This window comes from Aquarana catesbeiana, linkage group LG09 (assembly GCF_042186555.1).
Source record: "Aquarana catesbeiana isolate 2022-GZ linkage group LG09, ASM4218655v1, whole genome shotgun sequence".
NCBI lineage: Eukaryota > Metazoa > Chordata > Amphibia > Anura > Ranidae > Aquarana > Aquarana catesbeiana.
The window spans coordinates 202,225,869-202,238,677 of NC_133332.1; the positions used below are offsets into that span (position 1 = coordinate 202,225,869).

General features: G+C 42.9%; 1 protein-coding gene across 8 annotated transcripts in view; it reads right to left on the reverse strand.

Moving 5' to 3' along the window:
* Window positions 1-10,075: 10,075 nt before the first annotated feature.
* The window catches only part of VAV2 (vav guanine nucleotide exchange factor 2), a 375,354-nt gene continuing 372,620 nt past the window's right edge, over window positions 10,076-12,809 (reverse strand). For 7 of the 8 annotated variants that reach the window (XM_073599569.1, XM_073599567.1, XM_073599566.1 and 4 more), the window contains 2 exons: window positions 10,830-10,984; window positions 10,076-10,395 (listed from right to left, as the gene is read on the reverse strand). In XM_073599569.1, coding sequence (XP_073455670.1) covers window positions 10,348-10,395; window positions 10,830-10,984 — 203 coding nt within the window. In that variant the 3' untranslated portion in view covers window positions 10,076-10,347. Of the gene's footprint in view, window positions 10,396-10,829; window positions 10,985-12,809 lie in introns of those variants that run through there. The other variant, XM_073599573.1, reaches the window with a different exon arrangement.

Genomic DNA, 12,809 nt, shown 5'->3' on the forward strand with positions numbered 1-12,809 from the left:
TTGGCTAGAAGGGTGTCGGAGTTGGTGGCCCTTTCGTGCAGGGAACCATACTTGATCCTTCACAACAGGGTCGTGTTACGACCCGTTCCATCCTTCTTGCCAAAAGTGGTGTCAGCCTTTCATTTAAATCAGGACATTATTTTGCCTTCTTTTTTCTGTCTCGTTCGGTGGAAGAGAGACGACTGCATTCCTTGGACGTTGTCTGGGCAGGCAAGGTTTATTTGTCTAGATCTGCGGAGATCGGAGGATCAAACTCCTTTTTTGCATTACCATTTCCAAAAGCTTCCATTGCCAATTTGGTCCGTCAATTGGTCATTTAAGCCTATGGTGTGAAAAGTAAAGCTCATTCTACCAGGGGTGTAGGAACCTCCTGGGCTTTTCGCCATCAGGTATCTGTGGCTCAGATTTGTAAGGCTGCTACCTGGTCTTCATTGCATACGTTCACAAAATGTTATCAAGTGGATTTAAGCAGCCGAGAATTCGACTTTCAGCTGCAGTGTACTGCGGGCTGCCGTATAACATCTGATGGCTATTGTTTGACAGGGTGTCTCCCTCCCCTCAAGGCTATTCTCTGGAATGTCCCAGTAGGTAATGAATATTAGCCTAACTCTGTGTCCCATGATGTATGAAAAAGATAATAGGATTTTTTTGTTATACTTACTTGTAAAATCCTTTTCTTTGAGTTGAGTACATCATGGGACACAGAGATCCCTCCCCTCTTTTTTGAGGATTCAGTGCTTGCTACAAAACTGATGTACTTAATGTATGGGAGGGGTTATATAGGGGATCACTTCCTGTCTAAAGGGCCGTACACACGATCGGACTTTTTGACAACAAACATGCAAATTAGCTGTTTTGGAGCAACATCCGACCGTGTGTACGCTCCATCGGACAAACTTTTTCAGTTTCCATCGGACTTTTGTTGGCTGTGCGAACGGACAAACTTTCCGGCAACAAAAGTCCGATGGAGCAAAGTCCGATCGTGTGTACACAAAGCCATCGGACTTTTGTACAAACTACAGTACGCAGCCACGAGAATGTTTCCCGGCGGCAGGGTACTGTACATCTCGCGCTAGCTGCAATAGGAAAAACACATTTTCCTACTGCGGCGGGCGCGAGAGGGAATTCCCCTCTGGGGAATACCAAGCCCTTCGGTCTGGTATGGATTTTAAGGGGAACCCCCTACGCCGAAAAAATGACGTGGGGGTCCCCCCAAAATCCATACCAGACCCTTATCCGAGCACGCAGCCTGGCCGGTCAGAAAAGGGAGTGGGGACAAGCGAGCGCCCCCCACTCCTGAGCCGTACCAGGCCACATGCCCTCATGCCCTCAACATGGGGGGTGGGTGCTTTGGGGGAAGGGGGCGCCCTGCGGGCCCCCCACCCCAAAGCACCTTGTCTCCATGTTGATGAGGACAAGGGCCTCTTCCCGACAGCCCTGGCCGTTGGTTGTCGGGGTCTGCGGGCGGGGGCTTATCGGAATCCGGGAGCCCCCTTTAATAAGGGGGCCCCCAGATCCCGGCCCCCCACTCTATGTGAATGAGTATGGGGTACATCGTACCCTTACCCATTCACCTAGGGAAAAGTGTCAATAAAAAACACAGTACACAGGTTTTTAAAGTAATTTATTAGGCAGCTCCGGGGTCTTCTTACGCCTTCGGGGGTCTCTCCGGCGTCTTCTCCCGGTGTCCGCATCTTCTGGCGCTCTTTTGCCAGCGGTGGTCCGGACTTCTGGATCATCTTCTTCCCTCTTCTCTTGCAGAGATGTTGACACGACGCTCTCTCCAGCCGGAATGGTCTCTGTGCGCTCCGCAACGGACTTATATAGGCGGTGACCCCGCCCCCCTATGACATCACAGTCCCCTATATGATGACATGACCACGCCCCCCTTATGACCTCACAGTCCCAGCATGCCCCGGGACTGTGATGTCATAGGGGGCGGGGTCACCGCCTATATAAGTCCGTTGCGGAGCGCACAGAGACCATTCCGGCTGGAGAGAGCGTCGTGTCATCATCTCTGGAAGAGAAGAGGGAAGAAGACGATCCAGAAGTCCGGACCACCGCTGGCAAAAGAGCGCCAGAAGATGCGGACACCGGGAGAAGACGCCGGAGAGACCCCCGAAGTCGGAAGAAGTCCCCGGAGCTGCCTAATAAATTATTTTAAAAACCTGTGTACTGTGTTTTTTATTGACACTTTTCCCTAGGTGAATGGGTAGGGGTACGATGTACCCCATACTCATTCACATAGGGTGGGGGCCCGCAGGGCGCCCCCTTCCCCCAAAGCACCCACTCTCCATGTTGAGGGCATGTGGCCTGGTACGGCTCTGGGGGGGGGCGCTCGCTCGTCCCCACCCCCTTTCCTGACTGGCCAGGCTGCGTGCTCGGATAAGGGTCTGGTATGGACGAGGGGGACCCCCATGCCGTTTTTTCGGCGTTGGGGTTCCTCTTAATATCCATACAAGACCTAAGGGCCTGGTATGCCCCTGGAGGGGAACCCATGCCGGTTTTTTATTTAAAATTTGGCGTGGAGTTCCCCTTCAAGATTCATACCAAACACAGTGCCTGGCATTGGCGGGGATCCAAGTCGGATCCCCGCACCAGTGTCAACCCGAATCGCAAGGTGTCAATCTCGCCCCAAAAAAAGTGGCGAGATTGACACAATATCAGACAACAATACACAAGTTGACCAAAGGGTGGTGGTAAAGAGCTGAAAAACCACGTGATATGGTGAAAGTTGGCTGGAAAAGTCCTGTCGTCTGTATGCAAGACAAACTTTTGGGCAACGCCCATTGTACAAAAATCCAAGGGAAAGTTTGTACAAAGTCCTATCGTGTGTATGGGGCTTTAGACTGTCTACCAGTGTCCATTCACCTAGAGATGGCATATAACCTAGTAGGTAATGAATATTAGCCTAACTCTGTGCCCCATGATGTACTCTTTTTTTTTTTTTTTTTTACAGGTAAATTTGACGAAAAAAAATCCTATTTTCCTATTATGCAAAATGTTCTGTCTTTTTTTTTTTTGTACAAAATAAAAAACCCAGAAGTGATTAAATACCACCAAAAGAAAGCTCTGTTTGTATGAAGAAAATGATTAAAAATTAATTTGGGTACAGTGTAGCATGACCGTGCAATTGTCATTCAAAGTGCAACAACGCTGAAAAATGGCCTGGACAGGAAGGTGGTGAAAGTGCCCTGTATTGAGGTGGTTAAAAATAAATAAACAAAAAAAAATCTAGATCAAGGTTTGATTTAGGTCAGGACCAGAGTTAGTGTTTGGGTAAAAGGAAGGTCATGTTCAGTATATTTTGGGCAGCATTTTTTTAAAATTTGGTATCAGGGTTGGTTTGTGTCAGTGAAGGTTATTACGAAAACTGGAGAGTGCAAAATCTGGTGCAGCTCTGCATAGAAACCAATCAGCTTCCAGGTTTTATTGGCAAAGCCTAATTGAACAAGCTGAAGTTAGAAGCTGATTGACTGCCATGCACAGCTGCACCACATTTTGAGTGTACCATTTTTTTTGTAAATCTCCCCCAGTGGGTAGGATAAAAAAAAAAAAGCAAAATGCACATTGTTTCTGGGCTGTACTATGGGTATGTACAACTAACATACACATATGTGGTATTGCTACAATTGTTTGGAGCAGGAGAATTTATTTTAGGTTATTCTTTGGTGGTCGTTTATGGTAATAGCAAGAAATACAGCTAAATTAAAAACAAATTGTCCCAATTTGTCCTGGAAAAAAACAAGGTATAACCCACCTGGATGCACAAACTAGTTGTGATGATTTCTATGTCTTTACTAACACATGTCAAAGTAGCAAAATTGTGCTTAGGCATTAAGATTTGTTTTACCCCTAGGCAGGAAGGGGTTAATATGCTCTTAAAGCACTCCCACTTCTCTTCAATGTTCTTTGTTGCAAGAATTTGATCCCATTTTGTGTCATGTAATATGAAGCATGGCTTATTAAAGTTGGCTCTTTTAAAATGTATTGTTCTTGTTCTACCCTCACGTGTCATTTTCCTATAATTTGGGCAAATGTAATCACTCTGTGATCACTGTTACCTAAATTATCCCTTACTTCCTCATCTGCAATCAGTTCTGTGTTATTATCTCTCTTCTCTATTTGAAATTGTCCTGCATTACATTCAATAAATTATGACCTTTAGTTGAGTGACCAGTCAATATAAGGATAGTTGAAGTACCCAATGATTATAACATTGCCCTGCCTCCCCACCATCTCTAACTGTGAAAGTAGATGGGTCTCCTCCACTTAAATGCTGGGGAGCCTATAGCATACACCCACAATTAATCTACTGTTTCACCACTTTGGAGTTCCAGCCACAAAGACCCCACCTCCTCACCAGCCCCAATAGCAATATCATCCCTCATATTCACCATTAAATCACTCTTCACATAAAAGCACATCCCCTCCCTGTCCCTCCAATACAGGGAGTACCCCTGGACAATCACAAGCCAGTCGTGTGAGCTTTCAGACCAGGTTTCCGATATTTCCACATAAACAATATCCTCCTCATGTATCTGAAGTTCTAGTCCTTCCATTTTATTACGCAGACTTCTAGTGTTTGTGTACATTCCTTTTACTTTTGTACATTTGCACATTTTAATTCCTTTTAGGTTCAATGTATATTCTCTAAAATTTAGTTTGAGGATTCCTGCACCAGGAAACGAGCTTGTTCAGCATGCAGTTGACCCAGAGTATCTTGGGGTCCCCCAGCCAACATCCTCCACCTGCAACACAGGTTTTTTATTGCACCCAGGTATTGCTCCCTTTTTGTCCAGAAGCAACCAGTTGGGGGAAACCTGACCTCCAGCAGACTGTGTTTGAAATGAGCAAAAATTCCATCCAAGTCAGGATCCAAACTACCTCTCTTATCATGGTAAGCTCTTCTGTTCCTCAATGGTAGAGACACCTCAGCACCATGGAGTGGTCTAAGTGGATCCATATCAGGAGACCTGCCCAGGAGATGGTACTACGATGTAGGAAGAACCACATATTCTGGAACTCCAGGATGAAGTCCAGGTAATGACAGTTCTCGAATGACAGGGTCTTCCAGAAGGTAGGAAATTAAGGCTGGAACTGATCCTCAGAGGCAGACAATTTAGTACAGATGCTCCACTTGATCTATAGCAGTGTAGAGGGAAGCTGAGACAGTTTGGGAGGAGATCGGAGAAAAGGGGATGCTTTTATGAGGGTGACCCACCAACGCATGATTTTCCTGGGTAGGTGCTGCCAGAGCGGCGTGCGTGGGGGAGAGGAGAGTGCTGCCAGAGCCGCAAACCCCACGATTTTGGGAGGGGTTTCAGTGGTGGCTGCATTTGATGGGGAGGTTTCAGTATTTTTCAGTTTGTTTGCATCTCCCCCCAAAATTTTGAGCACCAGCCGCCACTGCCTAGCAGAGACCTGCTTGGTTATATGCCCCATACCTCATTGCTTGTTTCATTCTGGGTGTAGGAGATCAAAGAACAGATGTTCTTTGGGTTCCTCCCGTCATATATTTTAAAGCCCATTGTGATCCCAGGCTCCTGCTAATAGGGGAAGAACCTGGGAACCACGTGGAGGTAGAGGCTATACAGCCCTCAATCACTTTCACTTTACAGCTTGGAGCCTGCGGAGAAAAACAAGCACAAGCTGCAGCCATCAGCTTGTGCTTAACCCTTCATTCTCTGGCTGTACCTCTGTCTTTGTCCATCCAATGAGCTGAACTCATTAAGCTAGCTGCTTGTAAGCTTTACTTTTCAAAGAAAGTCTGCTGAAGCTTGGTAGCTGCTTGTTCAAAATGAGTTAGCAGTCCCATTAATATCTCTTTAATCCCTTCAAATCAACCTAACACAAATATGCGGTCTCACTGGGCTGGGTTTTTTCAATGCGGCCACATATTTGCTTATCTCCCTTTGTGCTGGAAGCGTGCCGCACAGCACTCTACCAGCACTGAGACCAGGGTCTCACGGAGAGCCCCAGAACTCCTGATTCCGGGTCACTTAATCGCTGTGATAGCCTCTGATTGGCTATTACAGTGATCAGTCACTGTGAAGCCTGCCCCTGTGAATGGAGGAGAGCGATGCATCGTATCTCTCTCTCTCTCTCCTTGCAGAGTAAAAAAAAAAAAAAGCGTGTAAAGAATTAAAATAAAAAAAATACAAAAACATACCTAGATCAAGGTTTGATCCAGGCCAGTGCCAGGGGTAGTGTTTGGGTCAGAGTCAGTAGTTTTTTGGACAGGATTTTTTTTAAAATTAGTATCAGTGTTACACAGTTCGGGTCAGTGTGTTTTAGGTAGGATAAAAAAAAAGCAAAATGTGCACTATTGTTTTTGGGCTGTACTTTGGGAACAAACGTTAACTAACATACACATATATGTGGTATTGCTGCGAGTGTCAGGAGCAGGAGAATTTAATTTGGGTTGCTCATTGGTGGAAGGTTATGGTAGTAGCAAATACAAAGATGTAAGTAATTTATGATGAAACATGTAGGGCGTGGCTACGCACTGTACGCCATCATGCCGTTCGCCCCTTGTTTGCACGGGTGTTCGCTTTTTTTATATGCCAGCTTTTATAACTATTTCTAATCACTGTATGGCGGAGTTTGTTCTTTCTGCCTTGATTTACCAATAAATATTTTTAACTTTACTACACCATTGGAGCCCTTTTTTGCTTCCTTTTTACCTATGACTAAAAAGGTTAAAAGGGTTAGTGGGTGCCCCCCTCCAGGTAGACAGGTTGGATTCGTTCCTTGTTCTAACACTTCATTCATCAGCCGATTCGGACGCCACCATCCTGCTGTCCCCGCAGAGGGCTGTATCTGCATTCGTACAAGACCTCGCTATCAGGGAGGTCCACCACTCCTGGTAAGGGTCCATCTTTAATGTCTTCCGGACTCACTGTCTGCTTGGATATATCTCCACATCATCTCTTCTTTCTCCACCTATACTGGCTGTCTTCAATGAAATGTGACTTTTCCTTCATGGGACTGATGCACCTTTACTGAGCTGTTTTTTGAATGGACTTTACTCACCATTTTATTTTAATTTTATTTATGATCTTTGATTTTGTATCCACATTCACTTATTTTTCACATGTTTTATTATGCAATGAGCACTTAATTTATTCACTTTATTGATTTTTCAGTACTTTTTTCATTTAAGGTACTTGATTCATGAATTATCCATATATTCATTTATGCAAGTAACATATGAATTTTGAGATGTGATTATTTTGATTGTAAGCGCACTTATTTTATTTGTTATGGTAGTAGCAAGACATATACAGCTACAGTTAGAAATTATTTATTTATATTTTTTTTTACTATTTTGGGCCAGTTTTCCTTTGATAAAGGAAAACAAATCAGAGGATATCCATTACCATTTACCACCTAATGAAAGCCCATTTTTTCCTGAAAAAAAACAAGGTATAATCCACCTGGATGCAAAAAGTAGTTGTGATGATATGTACAGTTTTACTAACATGTCAAAGTTTCAAAATTATGCTTAGACATTAAGATTTGTTTTACCCATAGGTGCGAAGGGGGTTAAAGTGGTAGCAAAGCCTAACACTAACAAGTCTTAATTTTTTATTTTTTTTTAAATCCCTTTAGAAGTGATTAATCCTTAGGGAATATCTCACCAAAAATGACATTTTTTGCAGAAGATGGCTAAAACCTGACTTAGTATCTTAGTGCGGAGTGGAGTGTGGAGGCATTCTGTACACCAACAGTGCACAGTAGAGCTGCACAATTAATCGTTAAAAAATTGTGATCTCGATTCACCTCCCCTGAGGATCTCTCCTGCTGAGTTTGACGATTCTTTCATATAAACAAGTGGAGAGATAATCTGCTCACTCAGCTGTCAAAAGAAAACATCCAGGCAGTCTGCCAAGTTTAGAACTTGAAACATTGTATCTAACTTCCTTCTTCGATCAAAGGGATAAACTTCTCTGTGTAAACAAATAACCTGGGCAATCTGCCAAGCTTTAAACAACCTGTAAATGCAGGAAGTTTAACCACTTAAAGTCTAAATCTTTTTCTGACACTTCTTTCTTAAGTTAAAATCAATATTTTTTGCTTAAAAAATTACTTGGAACCCCCAAACATTAGAGATTATATATATATAAAATATATAATATAATATTTTTTTTTTTTTTTTAGCAGAGACCCTAGGGAATAAAATGGCAATTGCTGCAATATTTTATGTCACACTGTATTTGCCCAGCGGTCTTTCAAATGCAATTTTTTGGGAAAAAATACACTTCAATAAATAAAAAAAAAAGAAACAGTAAAGTTAGCACATTTTTTTTTGTTTTAATGTGAAAGATGATGTTACGCCGTGAGAATCGTGATCTATCCTCTAAGCAAAAAAATCGTGATTCTCATTTTTAGCCAGAATCGTGCAGCTCTAGTGCACAGTGCTATTGGGGGCAATCAGAAGGGGAGACAAGCCAGGAACCACGGCAGGGGACCCAAAAAGAAGAGAATCAGGGCTGCTCTGTGAAAAAACCACTCTGTATAACATGCTTGTTATTTTTTTTAATAATGTACAACCATTAGAATCACTTTAAGTCAATGATGTCATGATCATCTTCACCCATTTGTATATTCACTATATTGTCAAAAGTATTGGCACGCCTGCCTTTTACCGTGCGAATTCCGGCATTCCTCTCCTACATGTAAAAAGTAGAGTTGAAGCTGTTATAGCTGCAAAGGGTGGGCCAACTCCATACTGAACCCTACAGACTAAGACTGGGATGCCATTAAAGTTTATATAAAAGCAGGCGTCCCAATACTTTTGACAATATAGTGTATGTCCGCTGCAGGGCAAGAAATCACCCACCCCTAGCGGCTCTTTGGACCAGGAATGACAGTCGACTTCTGGGTTCAGACTTAAACCTGGTTCGTAACACATGGTGGCCCTCTCCCACAACGCAGCCTCACTCGGAGAGTCCAATCACGCTTTTTTTAAAAGGGTCTTTAGGCAAGTGGCCCTGAGTAGGTGAAATTCTCCATCTGGTTAATGTGAGGTAGAGAGGAAAATTCATCACCCATTGACATGGTTTACCACTAGCACAGGTCGAGCACAAAGATGTCCAAGGCTTTTTCCCCCCTCCTCCCATTGTGCAGAACAGGCAGCTTCTCTTTGATTCAAGCTAAAGCCATTCAGTGCCAATGGTATAAAGATAACGTGTCGTTATTGGAATATGTTGATCAGCTGAATGGAAGTTATGGAATAACAATATAGAGACAAGCTGTTGTAAATACCTGAATCTGATGACTATAATGGAATTTGTTTCCCCAATGTAAGGCCACAATTAGTTCCAGCTGAACAAACTGTTTACCTTGCCTGTGAAATCACTGTATAGAATTTTTTTTTTTTTTTTTTATAAACAGAACGGTCTAGTATTCAAGTCGAGTTTTGAGTTGGAGAATGACAACCTAAGGTTAAAGCTCATCTCGTAGGTATGTTTTCAGGACATATTGCCTTATCTTCTGTTTGCCCTAAATTGGCGTTTTACATTTAGGATGGAAGGGTAAGATCCTCAGTAAGGCCCTTAATTGCTGTCTGTGATTCCTCCTCATTTCATCTCCTAGGTAGAATGGTTTGAAAGTGAGGGATAACTATCCTTCGTGATTCTATTGCTGTTTGTGTGTTCCCTGTGAGGGCAATTTTCACCTCTTATCCAGGTGTCACTGGGACAGGAAGCAAGGGAACTTATTAATGGTGACACAGATTGCAAAAAGAAAAAAAAAAAATCATGACATAGGTTGTTACCATTCCCACCCCATCCAACACACAAACAATGTCTGAAATTGGGCTTTTCAAAATTTTCCTTATTCAACAAAGTGGTGTAACTGTCCGCTGAAAGGCTAGGTGTTTCTCTGCTTTTTGGCAAATGCTTTATATAAACAAAATTCTATAACTTTCACCAAACTGATTAGTGAAGAAATAACAGGTCCTTTATTTTAAAGTCAACAAATGCAGCTTACTTGATGATCAGAATCTCTTTAACTATGAAAGCAGAAAGTGGGCCAATCCCTGCCAAATCCTGAAGGAAGAAAAGGCAGCCAGAGACTGATTTACTTTAATTTTTTTTTAAAATAGGCAAAACCAACATTCCATGTTACAGTTCATCTTCCTATTCCACTGCCATCAGAATTATAAATCTTATATACATGTAATACCAACAAGGAAGACCATCGAGCAGGAGAAGAGGCATGGACAGTTCATTAGCCTGTGCATGGGCCACAGGGGTCTCTGTAGGAAAGTCCCATCCATTGTTTGTGCAAAGAATTACAGAAGTCTGGAAGGGGGTGTAAATTTCACCCATGGGCCCACCGTCACTGAACACCTTCCTCTTCTACATAGGTGGAGGGGAACCAGCCAATCTGCAGAGAGACCACAGTGAGTTTAGATGAAATAACAGACTGCACACCTATTGTACAATACAGTTTATATACAAGTAGCACAGGAAAACCACTGAGCATAAAAAAAAAGCTTCCTCCAATCCCTTTAGATTACAGTGCTCACAGCCTTTTGCAAGCACATGCAGTCTGCCTCTCCTTCTCCGCAGCATGTTGTCTGTTCATGTTTCCCTTGCACTGAACTTGTATTTTTGGTGTGCAGGTATACAGTGAATATAAAACTAAACTGAATACATAACTATTGCTTTCAGTTTTATTAAAAATATAACTATTGCTGTCAGCTTGATAAAATACTGTATATTATCAACTTCATCTTTATGTATCCCTGCAGGGAAGCAGTGGTATAAGATGCCAGTCATTGCTGCCATAAACTATCAATGGTTAGCTTCTGCTCTTACTTTTCCATTTGTTTCTCCTTTCCACCAGCCCTGATCTCCTCCCATCCGACTGTAGATTTTCACGATGTCTCCTTCCCGTAGAGACAGCTCTCGCATGTCCCTGGCGGCAAAGTTGTACCTGGCAACTGCGGTCCCTATAGGACGAGGCGTGAACACTGCGGAGAGGGACAGGAAATTATGTTACAGCACCAGCAAGGCCAAGTGACAGAATATCAGTAATTATACAAAGATTTTAGAAGCAGTTTCAGGTTGAGTGGTGGCTCTGGTCAATACACTGATCTAATGAGGGAGACAGACATAGTTTATTTTAGATAGCTACCCCTGTATTGTGTGTAGTGTTTTTATGTGCTTTGTTTTTTTAGTTCTCGAGTATGAATCCATGTTTAGTGGATGATACAGATGTCTGTGATTATATGATACAGAGAGAAGTGACAATGAGCAGATGTCAGAGATATAACACCATACCATGTATTGCCAGAACCCCTGACTTCTGTCTGCTGTAGAGCTGCATTCACATACATACAAATGCTGAACCACATAGAACATTGGGTGCTGGAGAGGGAAGAACTCTGTGATTGACAGAGGATGGCAATAGACAAGATTCCAGTGAATAGCAACTATGGAATCTGCCCACTGCCAATCACAGCTAGGCAGACCTAATAGAAAACTAGTCTGTTAGCGTTCCCCATCAGGCTCCACCCACTTTCAGTTCAGTATGACTGCATCATTGGTTGCTAGGATATGGGCACCCTTTGTTCCTAGCAACCAATGAAGTAAATGTAGAAAACATTCAAGCAGATTAATAAAGTAATGAACAACCCCCTCCCCATACGCTAACTTTGAATTGGTCTTAAAATAGTAGTAAAGTCTGCTGCAGGTTGTTCTTTTTGGGGTCCCTAAGGTGGGTTATGCCATAATGTACTAGTATGCAGGGCACACTAGCATATTAGGGCACAATTGCCTGTCAAACCAAGCCCTCCAGAAGGTCCCAGGCACTTCCATCTTCACCTAGTCTTCCTTCTGGGTTCTGTGCCTTCTGCACATGAATGGCTGGGCTGCGATGATGTCACATTGCAGTGGCACAGATCAGGGGCCGCAAATGTTTGCTAAGCTGCACATGCGCAGCTCAGTGTATATCACAGCTGACAGACAGGAGGAAGCATTTATGACAGAAAAGACAGATAGGGTCTCTTCTGTCATACATACCCTGCCTGTCAGCTGTAAGTGGCGTCCACCCTATATTTCAAATACATGCTGATCATACCAGGTGCCAGACACAGGCACCTTAAAATGTAAGTGTATCCAAAATTAATTTTTTACTGTTATTCCAATAAAAAAACGCTATGGGTGCCCCCCTTTGTCATTCCTATTCCCCATCTATCAAGGATTACCTACAGTGCAGCTGACTTTGAAAGATACCATCCAGGGGTCTTTTCCCCACAAAGCACAAGTGACCCCTCTAGAGATAGATGGTCAACATATAGGATGAGTGTACATCCATGTGGGGCACTGTGTCTGAACACTGAACAGTGGAGCATGGACTTTATATTTAAGCACGAGCACTTTTCTTCACTATTGTGGGACTTTTTACAACATTGAATAATTTATTAAGAGGGAACCATTGATGCTATAGACAGGCACAGTGCTGGATTTGTTTGTGTCACTTAGTGGAATTTTTTTTTACCTTAATGCAGGTAATGCATTAAGGTAGAATTTTTTTTTTTTGGCGTTTTACTACAAAGCTCTGAGACTTTTCACTACAAGACTAATCTTGCTGTTTTACAAGGAGGAGGCATACAATATGGCATAACTCTGCTGGAGACCTGTAGAAAATACATGCAGATGAGGATACAGAGAATTGGCAGAGGAGGTAAGAGGCAAGGTGGGTGAAGAAAAAGGCAGAGCAGGTGAGGAACAATGATGTACTGATTATGGAGAAGGTATTTCTTATTGGTTTTAACAACTGCAAAATAACTAAGT